Source organism: Accipiter gentilis, chromosome Z (genome assembly GCF_929443795.1).
Source record: "Accipiter gentilis chromosome Z, bAccGen1.1, whole genome shotgun sequence".
Lineage (NCBI taxonomy): Eukaryota > Metazoa > Chordata > Aves > Accipitriformes > Accipitridae > Astur > Astur gentilis.
The window spans coordinates 41,060,527-41,076,900 of NC_064919.1; the positions used below are offsets into that span (position 1 = coordinate 41,060,527).

Consider the following 16,374-nt stretch of genomic DNA (forward strand, 5'->3'; position numbering starts at 1 on the left):
ACCTAGCAGCACTTTGTCAGTAGTATACTATGCTCTGACACTCCATGCATGACAGCTGCCTCAGTTTCTCATCCTTTATGTAAACAAATTGAATTTTGCCCCTTTCTTATAGAAGGATAAAATGGTTATTCCAGAATGAACTCTCAGACAGGAAAAACAGGACTAGAGAGATTAGGCAGATAAATGAGATTCCAGAGGATATATGAAAATGAGGAACTGTGGCTGGGATTGGAGTGGTTTCTGTATGGGCAAAGAAGATGACCAGAAACCACTAGTTGGAGGAATGTGTCATAGAAGCAATGGGCAATTTAGCTGCAGAAAACACAATGATGATATCCAAAACATCAGTTGATCCTAGATTTATTTTGAACTGTACACAGCCATATATTTCATATTTCATCTTCATAGAACAGGAATATTATCAGTGAAAAAGACACCAAGATAGTTCTAGTAACGTAATGTGTAAACTGAATTAACAGATAAATAACAAGTAGGAAAACTGCATTTTGCATTGGTATTTAGAAAACAAGTTAAGGATTTGAATGTGTGAAGAATTTAATCTTGTATAGAGCATATTCATTGGATTGATAGGAACCAAGCCAAAGGCATCTTTCAGGAGAGTTTTCAAGCCAAAATATATAGACAGCTTAATGATGCTGTTTAGCGCTAGTTTGTCTTGAGCAATAACAAATACAGTAAGTAAACTGACCAGTTACTGAAATAAAAATAAATAATAAATAATAAAATAATTATCATATATATTAAAGCCTCCAAATCTCTTTCATACCCACAGAAATAAATAAAAAAAAAACATAAAAGAGGGAGAAAATTTCATAAAAATGTTTTAATTGGTACAAACACAAAATAAGCATCAGCTACCTAAAACGTTCACAAATCATGTGCTTGGCAGTGTAACAGAGAGAAAGAGAGCAAAGCAGAGCCAAGGAGAACAAAGAAACAGCCACAAGATTTGAAGATGAGGCCTCCTTAATCTTAGTGCTATGCCCCTGTTTCTCTTAGATTGATTCCTTGCTTCAATTCCTTGTATAAAATGAAAATTCCTTTGAAGGAGGAAAACAAAAAAAAGAAAAAGAAAAAAGAAAAAGTTAAACATAACTGGAGCTCATTATGTATCTACAGGTGTATAATGATTAAAAGTAAAATTTTAAACAGTTGATTATTTTAATTCAGGAAAAAAACTGTAAGCCAGTAATGACCACAGATAATGCTGAAATTTCCATAAATACTTTGATCCTGTTTCTGTGGGTGATAATAGGATCAGCCTTGGTATTTGTTATAATCTGAAATAACTGATGCACAAAGAGTACCATTTTAAAGACAAGAGGTTTCCCTAGGCTCACCATTTGAAAATGTCAATGCCTTAGTAAGAATGTCAGTGGAATGTAGTTAACAGTGATGAATTTGGCTTTCTAGGAGCTATTTCAATTGCAGTTCAATTAGGTGATGTATGTTAAAGAAACTATTGCCACACAACATCATTTTAACAGACCAGCTGAAGGTGGTGGCACTTTTAACAGCTGTAGACTTGCACATAGAGCAATTTATTCAATTTCAAAGTTGCAACACAATACATAACATATTAGCTGAAACACCCCTAAATAAATCTTGGCAGTCTATGCTGAAAGAGAATTTAATGTACTCATGCTATGTTAAGCTTACTCTTCATGAAGTCTAACAGGAGGCATTGTGTTTTTCTTTGTGAAGACAGAAACTACTGCAAAAACATCTTGTTCTCTTCCAAGAAAGAAGTTCTCTAACAAAACCATATGGGGAATTTTTTCTTGAGTTTTTGAAGTGTTTATTGTTACACTTACTGAAGCAATTCAAGTCTGCTTTTTCAGGACTTACGACCTGACTTTCACACACACACACATGATATCTGAAAATTAAATCAGAGCATATTTCTTTGTGCAGAGTTCTTAAATTATAATGTGTCTTTTAAAAATTTCTTCTACTAAATAAAAAGAAGAGAATGGCATGCTAATTCATGAATGATAAAGTTATAATAAACTGTATCCTTCTTTTACAGAATGGTTGCTTAATGTCTTTCCTTTGTAGCCTCTTCTGCAGGCTATAAATGTTTGAGATCTTATTACTCAGTTTCTTCATATGACCCTGTCTTTCTATGCAGCTTTTAATTAAATGATGTTAACAATCATTGCATTTGGTGGTTATACTTCAGACTAATTATAAATTACTTTCTCTAAACCAGTTTTTTTTGTTTCTCACTGATCTCCTAATAAGCTATATACATTTTTTTTTTATATGTGTTCCTAAGTTTGGATGTCAGGGTTCTGCAAGACCTCCCACAGACCTTTTTTTTTGTACTTAGATATTAAAATGATGGAGGTACTACTAATGAGAGTAAATGGATATCTTGTTTAATAGCTACCTTATTATGCACTAAAAGTTAAATTGCTATTTTTTCCTTACTTGTTTCTGATAAAGCATTTTTAAAATTCCTAGTAGAGCACCAGACAATATAATATTCAGATGGAATGGAAATGTTAGCAGTCCATTGGTCTCCAATACTTGTATGTTATACCGCTCCATGGCTTCGCACCAGCAAATGTGAATTTAATTAAGGTTCTTAATTTGAGGGCTACAATGAGCTTTTTTCTCGGGAGTGTTTTGTGCTCCCACAAAGGCATTCCTCAGTCCCCAGACCTAAATGAAAAGGACTTTTGGGAAGTCTTAACTTGACCTAGATGAACAACATTTATCATCTCTAATCATGCCAGCCTGTATGAAGAGGAGATAAAATATCCATCCCAAAATCATTTAGTAGGTCAGTATGATGAACGAAGGTAAACAAACCAAAGAGTGCAAAATTCAATTTTCCAGTAACAAAAAAAATTTTCTACTTCAGTCATTCATTCAATCTCCTTCTTTATGTTAGGGCATTCTCTGACCTACTTTGACAGTCAAATTTTGCAATATTTGGAGTATGGTTTTCTCACCAGAACAAGATGTTACTGAAGCAGGATGTAAAACTAAGAATTAAAAGAAATTTTCCTTGCAACAATTGAAATGAAATTACAAAATTTGTTAGATTTCATACCCTCAGTAGTGACATAGATAGTGGGATTGAGTACATCCTCAGAAAGTTTGCTGATGACACCAAGATGAGAGGTGGAGTTGATTCACTAGAGCGAAGGGATGCCATCCAGAGGGACCCAGGCAGACTTGAGGAGTATGCTCATGTGAAGTGCATGAAGTTCAGCAAGGTCAAGTTCAAAGTCCTGCACCTGGGTCAGGGCAACCTCCAGTATCAATACAGACTGGGGATGAATGTATTGAGAGCAGCCCTGAGAAGGACTTGGGGATACTGGTGGGTGAAAAATTGGATATGAACTGGCAATGTGTGCTTGCAGCCCAGAAAACCAGTTGTATGCTGGGCTGCATAACAAGAGAGATGTCCAGAAGGTCGAGGGAGGTGATTCTGCCCCTCTATTCCACTTTCATGAGATGCCGCTTGGTGTGCTATATCCAGATCTGGGGTTACCAACACAAGAAAAACATGGACCTGTTAGAGTGAGTCCAGTATTAGGTCACAAAAATGGTCAGAGAGCTGGAACACCTCTCCTATGAAGAAAGACTGAGAGAGTTGGGGTTGTTCAACCTGGAGAAGAGAAGGCTCTGGGATCATCTTATTGTAGCCTTTCAATACTTGAAAGGGGGCTTATAATAGGGATGGAGAGATACTTTTTTTCTCAGGGCCTGTAGTGATAGGACAAGGGGTAATGGTTTTAATCTGAAAGAGGTTAGATTTAAATGTCCACCCCTGGAAGTGTTCAAGGTCAGGTTGTATGTGGCTTTGAGCAACCTGATCTAGTAAAAGAAGTCCCTGCACATGGCAGGGAGATTGGACTAGATGATCTTTTAAGGTACCTTCCAGCCCAAACTATTCTATGATTCTCTGATTACTAAAGGAAAAGATAGCATATTGCAGAGATGTGATTTAGGAAAATATCATTCACTTCAAGTACCTCTACAAATAAAGAAACTTCTTGCTTAATCTTAGAGATGAAGTGAAAGAAGCTGGAGCTTTTGTTAGCTGGGGATGGAGGCTAGAAAGAGGGAAATAAGTGACTAGGGAAATAATCCTTTTTTAAGAATTATAGAAAGAGGGAAATAAGTGACTAGGGAAATAATCCTTTTTTAAGAATTATTTTCTGAAATAGCTAATCTTAAAAACACAGTGTAACAAGTGGCATTATAAACGACATATATTTTACAATTTAGTTTCGGATTATGGGATAATCCTACAATAATTTATAGAAGAAAACTAATTGTACTATTGGGAATTGGGAAAAAAAAACTTTCTCAGACTTAATTTTCTGTGCTTTAAAAAATACATTATTCATATTCTTTGTTTTAGTATACCTATTATCTCTTTGATGAAAGACTATAGTTCACTGAGGTTCACAGTGGTAAATAAGACCTAAGGATGCTTTATCTATTTGTTATTATTGGCTGATTTTTATTTGAAATTAGTAAAAACTTTTGATATATTTGATGAATTCTTGCTGTAAAATAGTACTAAAAAAATAGGAGAGATAAATAATAATACTCATTAAGTCTAAAAACTTCATTACACAGTGTGACTCATCTATACCCATGATATTGCAAGCCAGAAATAATATTTTTCTGATGCTTTATCTATTTTGTCATTTAAATGTCTGTTACACATTGTATTATCTAGCCAAAATACAACTAGAGCCAAAATAGCTAGGCTTTAAGGCTTTTTATTGATCCTCATCTCAATACTATGCCAGACTTAACATAAATTACATCAGCCTGAAGGCTGCTCGAAGTTATATTAGCTGCCACCAGTACAAGGGGACTTCTTCAGCAGCTGGACATCTTGAAAATATAGGGAAACTCTAGTCACTTCCTCCACATTGCCTGTAGGACTACGCAAATCCTTGTTACCAAAAGATTACCCCTCTACATGGACCTTTTGGTAGCCAGGTGTAATAGCTTTAATACTATTGTGTGGTATAAGGTTTCCAATTTTTATTTTAGTAAAAAGTCTATCTCTATAAATATCATGAATATGGAGTTTTACAGAAGTAGAAAATACACCTATTTACTCATAGGTGTAATTATCTACTCTAATTGTAAGTGTACTGCTTCAATTAGCAAACTCAAGTGCCACTTCTCAAGAAGATTGCAACCAAATAAGTAATGCCAGAATGGTATCAGAAAACATGTGATTGCGACCCTGTGCTTTCTGCTGTTATAATAGAAAAGTGAGTTGTTTTTGAAAGTGCAACACAAAGATAAGAAGATCTGTTAGCCATAGCTTTTCATATAATTACACTGAAGCTGGGGATAAAGCAAAATAATTAAGTTTTCTTATTTTGCAGTCCCTAATAAATAGAGTGGTTCAAGTAAGGAAACAAATAATAGAAAAAGTGTATAAGACTAATATTATATTAAATACATTAGAGATATTTTCTAGATGTTAATTTATCTAAATTTATAGTGCAATTCTAAGATTTTTCTCTTGATTGTATGCTGATCCTGTGTTTAGACTGTGGTAGTTAACACTATATGTATCCCACCACCTAGTGGGATGGGGGAGGAAAATCAGAAAAAGAAGTAAAACTTATGGGTAATAGAACAGAAAAGAAGAAACTAATAATGATAATGATAACACTAATAAAATGACAATAATAATAACAAAAGGATTGGAATATACAAATGATGCACAATGCAATTGCTCACCACCCACCAATTGACGTCCAGTTAGTCCCTAAGCAGTGATCCCCCCACCTCCACTTCCCCCAGTTTATGTATTAGGTGTGACATTACATGGTATGGAATACCCCTTTGGCCAGTTTGGGTCAGTTGCCCTGGCTGTGTCCCCTCCCAACTTCTTGTGCCCCTCCAGCCTTCTTGCTGGCTGGGCATGAGAAGCTGAAAAATCCTTGACTTAGTATAAACACAACTTAGCAACAACTAAAACCACCAGTGTTATCAACATTCTTCTCATACCTAACTCAAAAACATAGCACTATACCACCTACTAGGAAGACAATTAACTCTATCCCAGCTGAAACCAGGAAAATTATACAACACATTCTAGAGATAAGTATAGAAATACAAGAAATTTCAAGAGGGAAATCACAGATCAAAAATCATAGGCACTCCGCAGTCAAAAGACTTTACATAATTCAAAGGCTATATTCTTTGTTCTTCACTAAAAGAAGTATCTCTGTTTTGAAGAACATTCAAGAATGTGATTGACTTAAAGTACTTCTTAAAGATAATAATGTGCTTACCTACTGCCCTGTAAAAAATTTATTTTTTATAAATATATATATATATGTAAGTGCTTTCCAGCATCAGGGCTTCAGGCTTATTGCTTTGTGACACCTTACACCGACACAGCCAGAGGTAACGTAAATTGGTGTTAGAGGCTAAAGCTCAGAAAATTTTCCTATACATTTCCAATAAAGGAGACAACTGAAAGAATAATAATCTTACAACATTGACATGACAGTTGCTGAAGCTTTTAGTATCTACAGGGTTTTGCTGTTTTACTGGGTTGCAATAAAATGGATACCTTTAATTTTAAAAAAGGAAGAAATCCTTTGTAATAGTGCAGCAAAAATGTGTATTATGTGTAAAATACTGTAACAGCCATCACAATGATATCTTAATGATAACCTCCTTAGATTGGGAGGATACTTTTCATAGTCATTACATCAAATGGATGTATTACTAATAATTAGGAGTATTACAACAGTAAGACTTATTCACTGAAGTACTTTTATTTTTTCTTTATCAGATGTGAACCAAGGGAACCTACAGAGACATTTGTGTTCTTTCTTAATATTTTTTCTTCTTTTCATTATAATTTGGAATTTTTATGTGGGCTATGATTGCACTACCCGTCTCTCCTCCTTTCAAGTCTATAATATTCAGGTAGTATAACAAATAATGGATGTTCATACTCCATTTTACTTTTTCTTTTCCTTTCAGGTGCTGGATTAAATAATGGCCAGTGGCATTCTGTATCGTTCTCTGTCAAAAGGAATCGTATCAGTGTAATAGTGGACAATGATGTGACCTCTGCTCATGCCTCTATACCTCTGCAAATTTATTCAGGAGATGTTTTCTACTTTGGAGGTGAAATATGTTGTTTATTTATGCTGGCAATATCCCACAGTTAAACATATTTTTTTCCTGACATATCTAATCAAATGGTGAGAATTATTTGGCTTGCCTCAAGTCTTCTTTGCCTAGCTTGGATATCTCTCAAAGGACCTAGTTTTCAGGTGCTGCCATGACCTTTTTGAGTTTCCTTAAAATTTTATAATGTTGGGTAGAATAAACTACCACTCTAAATCCTTGGTCACTTTTTAGAACATCTTTTTCTGGTAACATGCTCTGATAATTGAATATAGCATTTCTGACAATCAGACAGATACACAAAGGTCTCTTTTGTGCACACTTGTGTTGCTAAATCAATTTTTTGTGAGAATCTTCCACTAGGAGGACTTCAAATTTTCACCTTAAGTGAATGCTTACTTAATTGTGCAAATATCCTCTTTACATGATACACACTCTAATTATTTTTTTTATTTTTTTTTACCAGAGTGACACAAATTTCCTACATTTGGACAATATAACTTATGCCTTAAATTTATGTTTAGATATCGTCATTTCTCTAGGAATTTTGACAGTTATCTGTCACCAACTGGTTTTGTCATTTATCACATACATGGTTACTGATAGAGTTGAGCAGGACATTGGCTGGACATGGACTACACAGTAGCAATGTTAAACTATCTGAAAGCATTATTCAACACTAACCTAATGCTTCATCACTTAGTAGCTTAGGAATTCATGACTGAACTATTTATTAATAGTTCTCAGATTTCTGAGAAAATTGAAAAATGCATAAAAACCCCTAAATGAGTATGGACCAAGTCATTGTCCACAGATCAGTTCCCTCAAAACAACAGGTTGTAAATAGATGTTACGCTTGCAAGCAGATTGTAAGTATAGGAACTGCTCTATGAGCATCCATATGACTTTTCATATCTGGCATTTAGCCTTCTCTACTAAAGATGCCCCTTGACCTAACTGATAATCAAAGGGCAGAATATTGGCCTTGAGTAACCAGAAGACTTTTTTTTTCCCCCTTCTATGCTTCAGGTTCCCACATCTCTGATTAGGTGATTCACACCATTGCAGGGTTGAAGGCACAGGTGAACAGATCAGGAGGGATATAAGCAGTTGCAAATAACTGTATATTCAATTAAGTTGTACAAGGACATTTCTATTTATCTTTTAAGGGGTGGAAGGGGCAAATTAATTCCAGGAACATTGAAATTACTAATTGCATATCCACCCCTTAGCTTCTCTGATTTCAGCTCTATAGCTGAAATCAGCAGCTCATGCATGTCATACAAACTTGGGGAAAAGTAGTAGAAAGTTTCTGAGTTTAGAAAATCATTTATTAAAATTTTATGTCATATACCACTGTCAAAATGCAGACAATGCATTTTGACTTACTTTCTAAGTTCATATGAATATTTATTGTGTTTCTATATGTTGGTTGTTGAAACATGAATATCAGCCTTCCAGGAGAGGTGTACTGGGGACATGGTGGTTAGTTTGCTTGTTTTAATGAATACAAAGTATGCAAGAAATGTGTATGCCTAGCTGGGAAAATGTGTAATAAACGTGAAAATAATTTAGCGTTATGTCAGCACAATTTCTAGTCATGTTACCATCGAGGTTATATGACCTCTCTCAGTTCTTGAAATAATATCTCATTGCAACTATATGGGCAAAAAAAGTTTATTTAATATTGCAATAAGCATAAAGGGTGAATCTCATTATTAAATTATTTCTTCCTATCTTTAATATCCAGCCCACAATTATCAGGAATCCCAATTTCATTAATATTAATGATGTTGCCTTTTCTCTAACAGAACTAGAAGACAACACCAAGAAAAAAATCCGAGAAACAGTTTTGTAGAATAGAATAGCTAAGTGTAAAAGAAATAACCTTTTTCTGCCTTCTTCAGCTTTTTTTTTTTTTTTTTTTTTTTTTTTTCCATATGAACTCCACTGGAAGTATCTCATTCTCAAATGAGTGTCAGATTTTTTACCAGAAATGACAGAATTTATTTTACAATTTTATTGTAGAAAGCTGTAAAGAATGTGGTTAGACCTGTAGTTGATTTGTGTAACTGTGTGTGGTGCCGAAAATTTGCTGTGCTCCTATTTGGACATTTGGAAGTCCACAGATTTGTTGTTCTTAAAGCAATATACCAAGTAGATAATAAACATTTTCCTTTAGAAAGGTAGTAACAGTTTTGAACAGTTTGGTTCCTCACCAGAGTAAAGGACACTGAGAATTTATTTACCTGTTTCATTTCAGTTTTAGTTCATTTTCTATTTTATTCTTATTAAAAACATATCTATATTATTTATGTTGTTGTGCACTCATTTGAATAGATTTACTAGTCTCCACTGTCACTTTGCTTCCTGTACGGTAAACCTCTGCACTGTCTTTACAGGACTTCAGAAAGTACCCATTAGTTCTGTGGAATAGAGAAGTGTCTTAAAAGTCACTGCTTCCTAACGCCATGAAACAAGAAGGTGTTTGAATGTTGTGAACCAGAATGCAGTATTGTTTGACTAAGATCAAAGAATGGCCCTTGTGCATCATTCCAGAAGCAATATTGCCCTTTGGAAGAAAGCCAAAGAAAAAAACATTTAGGCATATTTTGTCATGCAGTGTTCAGGTGCCACTGGAAAAAACCTGCTCAATGGACATGGTTTAAATCAAATCAGGTTCAAAGCAATTTATTGATTTATTAACAATGTTTAATTAATTGGCAAGCAGTGAACAAGGCATTTTAGGATCAGTAACACAATAGACAAACCACAATATTAGATACTTACAGAATGTTATTCATAGGTTGGGTAGGACATCCAGACATTGTCTAGCCCAACTCTCTGTTCTAAACAAGTCTGATTAGATCAGGTTGTACAGGGCTGTAACCCCTCAAACATTGAGCAGCTCCAAGGACAGAGATCTCATAAATCCGCTGGGCAAATTGTTCTCATATTGACCACCCTCATGCTAAAAATACTTGTTGCTAATGTCTGATCAGAATTTGCCATTTTTTACTTTTGTCCTTTGCCTCTTGTCCAATCGCTGTGCGCTGCTGGAAAAAGTCTGGCTCCATTTTCTCTGTATCATCTTACCAGATAACTTTATCTTCTCGTTTTAAGATTGAACAGGCCCAGCTCACTCAGTCTCTTTTCATACAGCCTGTGCATTCAGGTCCCTGGCCATCTTGGAGACCTCTGTTGGACTCACTCCAGGATGTCAATGTCTTTCCTGTACTGGGGAGTCCAGAACAGGACTCCAGATGTGGTCTCACAAGTGCCACAGAGAGGGAAGAACCACTTCCCCAGATCTGCTGGCTGTGCTTTTGGTAATACAGCCCAGAATGCCATTGGTCTTCTGTGCTTCAAGCGTACATTCCTGCCTCATGGTCCACCTGTTGGCCATCAGGAACCCAGGCCTTTCTCTATGGATCTAGACAGTTATCCTCCAGCTTGGATGGTTGCACGGACTTGTTGCATCTCAAATTAAAGACTTAAACTTGTTCTTACTGAACTTCATGGTATCTGTCAGCTTATTTCTCCTGCCTGCCCAGGTACCCCTGCAGCCCTGCCCTCCAACATTTGATCCCTGCCCCCAATTTGGTATCAGTCACAGGCTTGCTGAAAGTGCACTGTGTCCTGTTATCCAGGTCATTTATGAAGTCATTAAACAGCATAGCTCTGAGTACTAATCTCTGAAGGACCCTCTATTCACTGACAATCAGCTGAACTTTGCATCATCAATTGTCCACTTATCCCACCCATATCTCATCAATCTGGTGATAGGGAGACTATAGAAAACTGCTAGGGCTTTTGCTAAAGTCAAGGTATGCAGTGAATACTGCTTTCCCTTTGTCCACAGTGCTCATCACCTCAGAAAAGAAAACAAAAAGATTTGTCAGGCACGATTTAGCCTTGAAGCTAAAGTTACCCAGTTACATTCTTGTCCTTCACATGTTTAGAAATGGCTGCTAAGAGGATTTGCTCTGTGAACTTGCCAGGGACTGCGGTAAGGCTGACTGGTCTCGTTTCCTGTGCCTTCCTTCTTGCTTTTCTTGAAGATGAGTGTAACATCTGCCTTCTCCAGTCATCAAGAAGCTCACCAAATTGCTAAGCCCTTTTGAGGATTAAAATGATATGGCTTCACAATGACAATGGCAATTATTGCAATGACATTGGCCAGCTCCTGCAGCACCCTCAGGTGCCCCTTGGACTCTCTTCCTTTATTGTGGGTACTGCTCCCCTTCTTCAAACTCTGGTAGGACATGGGAAGCCTAAGGATTAGTTTTACCAGTGAAAACTGAAGAAAAAAGGTCTTGCACAAATCAGTTCTTCCCAAGACCTTTGTCACTAGGTTCTGTGCCCCATGGAGCCGTGCACCTATAATGTCCGTAGACTTCCTTTTGCTACTGTTGTACCTATAGAAACCTTTTTGTTGCACTTTACCTTCCTTGATAGTTTTAACTCCACCTGAAGTCTGGATTTCTTAATTGCGTTCCAAGACATGCAGGTAATGTCTTTGTATTCCCCTCCAAATTGGATGTCCCTACTTCCACCTTTTTTGTACTTTCTTGTTGTGTTTGCATTCACTTAGAGCTCCATGTTTATGTTTGCAGGCTTTGTGCCAGACTTGCTTAACTATTTTGATATTGCTATGGACTTTTGTTATGCTCCAAAGACTTTTTTGTTGAAAAATATCCAACCCTTTTGCTCTCAAAGGTGATTTCCAATGGGATCTTCAAAACAGGTCCTGAGAAGACCAACATTGACTCTTCTGAAGTCTAGGGTTGTAATTCTGCTTTTTTTCTTGCTCTCTTCTGTGGATCATAAACTCCACAGCCTCGTGTTTGCTGTAACCAAGACTGCCCTTCACATTTTCAACCATTTCTTCCTTGTCTACAAGTAACAGGTCCAACAGAGCATCTCTCCTAGTTGAGTCATTGATGACCTGCATCAAGAAATTGTCTTCAGTACTTTCCAGAATTTCTGGACAGCTTGATAAATTAAAATCACTGTACTTACTAACTAAGTTTTGTCTTATTTTACTTCAGTTGTGACTTAAAACTTGTCCAAATCATGTGCACTTTGTATTGTAACTTAACATTTTGTGACTAAGGTCAGTTAGTCAATTTGTTCACATCTTGATTCCATTCATTGCTTTGGAACTGCTGCTTGGGTTATCCTTTACCCAATTTTTTGATGATGCTTTTGCATATGCTTTAAAAACAGTAAGAATGAACAGAAGTATTTCTTTACAGTTGCACCACCATGCCTAATCAGAAGAACTTCTGGCTAAAGTCTTCTACCCACAAAGTTTACAACACCTGGAGATTATCAACATTCAGTCTACTTTTGGAATATATAAATTTTTCAATAAAATATTTTTTTCAGCTCCAGGTTTTATGCTTCTTTCAGGCTGCCCTAGCAGTGGAAACATTTCTGAATGTAATACTTCATTTGGTGGCTTTCAAGGATGCATGCGACTCATTTCCATTGGTAACAAAGCAGTGGATATGATCTCAGTTCAGCAAAATGTTTTTGGCCATTTCAGTGACCTTCAGATAGATTTATGTGGCATTATAGACAGGTAAGAAAATAATATTTACTCATTTATTTATTTATTTGAATGTTTTGTTTCCAATACTGACTTGATGACAAAGAACAGAATGCTTACAAAATGGCATGTTGCTTCTTTTGTAAGAATTCAAAAGTCTAGAATAAATGCAGTATACATATCACAGCAATTAGATTTCCGTGAACTGCGAATAAAATTAGAGTAACTGGGGTTAAAATTATTTGATGTTTCCAACAAATTTTAAGTATCTTACTTTCTTTGCAAGTAAACCTATAGATACCTACATCCGCCTGTGTTACATAGTCCTGTTCACCCTTTGAAATGCTATGTTCTTTAGAAGTTATTGCTGCTTCCTATATTCTACTGATCCAGAAACACAGTAGATAGTATTCATCACAGTGAGTGAGCAATCTTTTTTAGGTTATGGTCAGAGCTAATCTCATACCTTGCAGTAGATGGTATTAGCATCTATCTAAATGGGAGTGACCGGTTGAAGTGGCTCCCTCTGCAGGGACGAGAGACTGAATACCTTGCTTGAAACAGAAATATTCGACAGAAGGACATTTCTGGAGTTCAGTATGGAGAAGGCAGGCAGAGGACGAGCCAAAAGGGTTGTTGCAGAATGACAGAGTCCATTGGGAAGAGAGGGAGCAGACACACAGATGGACAATGGAAGGAGAGGTTTTCTGCTGTATACTCAGGAGAATGCAATCATGGCATCTATGCAAAGTCTGTTTTAATCCAGAAATGGTGTCCTTGGTCCAAGCTGAAAGGCTGTGCTGAAATGACACAACAGGCAGGAGAAAGATGTCCTTCTAAACACTCCTCCCCCACCCCCTAAATTTCTAGTCCTCAAAATTTGGTTTTTTTTGGTCTAAAAAACTCTGGCCTTTGAATTGTAAGACTTTTAAAAATTGTTGTCTTTGGGGAAAACAGTGTAGGCAGATATCTGCTTCAGGATCATAGCCACGTTCAGGATCAGCTACACAGATATATTTCTGTGACTTGCTTTCCATTCATAGACACAACACAGTGTACATCTATCCAGGTTATTGTTTTTAAGAAAGTCACAACATCTTGTAGATCAAAGACAAGAATAATACTAGCTCTTTACCTAATTGGTCATAACAGCTTACAGAAAGAAACCTCCAAAAGGAGGCTAAAAAATCTGCCTACAATGAGATCCTTTCAATTAGATTGCAATGTGTATTCTTACTAATCTTTCTACACCTATCGTTTTTCTAAGAACATATACAGTTGCATGTATTTCATTCTTTGTGCTAATTTATCCCTTACTGAATTAATCCTGATTTTGTAGTAGGCAGTAAGTGTGACAGACATATGACAAAACGGAGTTTGGCCTCTGTCAAAACTTTACCATATATCTTGTTAGGGATTTGTATTTGGGATGCAGCATACATTTATGTTTCTTTTTAGCTTTCTCACACCCTACTCCTTTCAACTCATTTTCTCACTTTTCAAACTTCTTTCACTATCTTCTTCTCCTCTCTGATAGACCTCATACACTTCCTTCCAGTTTTTAAAGCACTGTATCACTGTTGGTTTTTCAGCTCTGGATTTGAACTTCACTTCCACTATGCTGCTTCCTTTTTTTTTTTTTTTTTCTTGTAGTAAAGAGACAGAATCAGGAACAGAATCAGGTCAAAAGAACGTAATGTGGTGACCTGCATATTCTTTATTCATACACTTTAAAGGAAATCTAAGCAAGATTATCAGTGGAAAACATCACCAAATTGCCTCATAATATGATTGATGCCAATTTCTGTCTCTGATTTACCATGAGTTTTCAACGTACAGTGTAACTGAGGATCTCTCAAAATGCTCATCTGAGAGCTGTGGTTTAGGAACCATCTCTTCCTCCATGAACACAGAGATGTGTCACCCAAATTTTTAAAGGAAGATGGTACATTTTTAAATGTAGTGATTCCAGTTCCTTTCAGCTTTTGAATGGCCATAGTATGTAAGTGTTTTAAAAAGAAGTTTATGTGTATAAATATGTATAAAGTCACTCCATGAATCTCAGTATATAGAAATTCAGCATTATTTACAGTATTCCGAATATCATAACATTTGTCTCTTATTCAGTCTAAGTTCAGTTTATTCAGAATTGCACCCTACCCTTTGATTGCTTTTTTGTTGGTTTTAAGCACTGCATTGAAGAGGTTAGGTTTATATATAGCCCTTCCTCATATTTTTTATCTTGCTGAATTTTTATAGCATATGAAGATAGTTACCATCTTTATTTCATGTCAATACCACTGCCATCTGTTTTTTTTTCAGTATGAACTTGTGCAAGCCACTTAAGCTTCCCAGCCACAGTCTTTCTTTGAAGTGTTTTTATTACTTTCTGACACTGTATTAACTCTTTTAAAGTTTATGTTACTCCTATAGTTCATCAAAATTATGTGTGGTTTCCTATGACCAATGATACCAAAGAAAAAAAAAAAAAAAATCTTTATGGAAAGTTTTTCTTTGGTTGGTTTGGTTTTCTCTAAAATTTGGTAATGCTAATTTATGTCTTCTTATATCTTGACAATTGTGCCTTTCTTGCACTTCAAAACCAGGTTTGCTTTTCAGCTCTCAGCAAGCTTACCATATGTCCTCCTAACTTATCAAATAGAAATTTAATCCACCCATTTTCATCAATTTCATTACACTCATTATCTTTTATTTCAAAAAAACCTGTTTATAAAAAGCCTTTCTCGTCTTGTGCTAGCTTGCTCCAGGGACTGTTTCTTTCCAGTTTCCTCACACAGTCTCATTCCATTTGATATCTGCAGCTCATCATCTGGAACAAAATTCAGGTTTCTTTTTATCAAACTCATTCTACGTCTCACCATAAATCCCAGTAGATAAGATACATTCTTCTTTGCCAACATTAAAATTGCTTACATGTATTAACCAATTTCCAATAGGTAGCTTGAATCATCTTCTGCACCATTTTGTTTGAGAGAAAATATTTTCTTCCTACAATGATTTCAACATGTCTTTGGTTGCCCTAAGCTAAAGTAATCAGCATTTTTGCCACTGTGCTCCCGATGGTAGATATCCCCTCTACAGCTGAGGGCAAACAAACCTCTTTGTCTTGGAGGCTTTATGGGAGTCTTTGCATCTCCAATTCCAAATAGTGAAGCGTGACCCAAATTCTGGAGTTGTTGATGGCTTTTGAAGTAGAAACAATGAACCACTAAACGTAATAGTTTTATACATTTAAAGTGCATGAACACACACAAAAAAATACCATTTGCATAGTGATCTGAATTTATATGCAATAGTAAATAAACTGAAAATAATTGAGTCCATTCTTTATCTCATGTGTATATATATATATGAATACACATCTAACACACATAGTGTATTCTTTATCAGATTTACAATCCTCATTGACAGATGGTTGGTTAATCATGCATTTATTCATTGGGATATAATTTATTAACGTGTTCTTTTTAAACAAAAAAATCCCTACCATTTTCCTATTTTCTGTTTTTTTTCAGTTCCATAAACTTAACAACTCCTTCTCTTATGCTTAAATTATTATGACTCTTTCCAATCATTGCTCTTCCCATGCTCCTTCATTTAGCCTTTTCTTTGTATAATCTCTTTATATTTTCCAT

General features: G+C 35.8%; 1 protein-coding gene across 2 annotated transcripts in view; it reads left to right on the top strand.

Annotated features, from left to right (window-relative positions):
- The window catches only part of CNTNAP4 (contactin associated protein family member 4), a 252,122-nt gene that overhangs the window by 173,870 nt on the left and 61,878 nt on the right, over positions 1-16,374 (top strand). For both annotated transcript variants that reach the window (XM_049795559.1, XM_049795560.1), the window contains exons 9-10: positions 7,015-7,161; positions 12,580-12,751. In XM_049795559.1, the coding sequence (XP_049651516.1) occupies positions 7,015-7,161; positions 12,580-12,751 (319 nt within the window). The remainder of the gene's footprint in view (positions 1-7,014; positions 7,162-12,579; positions 12,752-16,374) is intronic.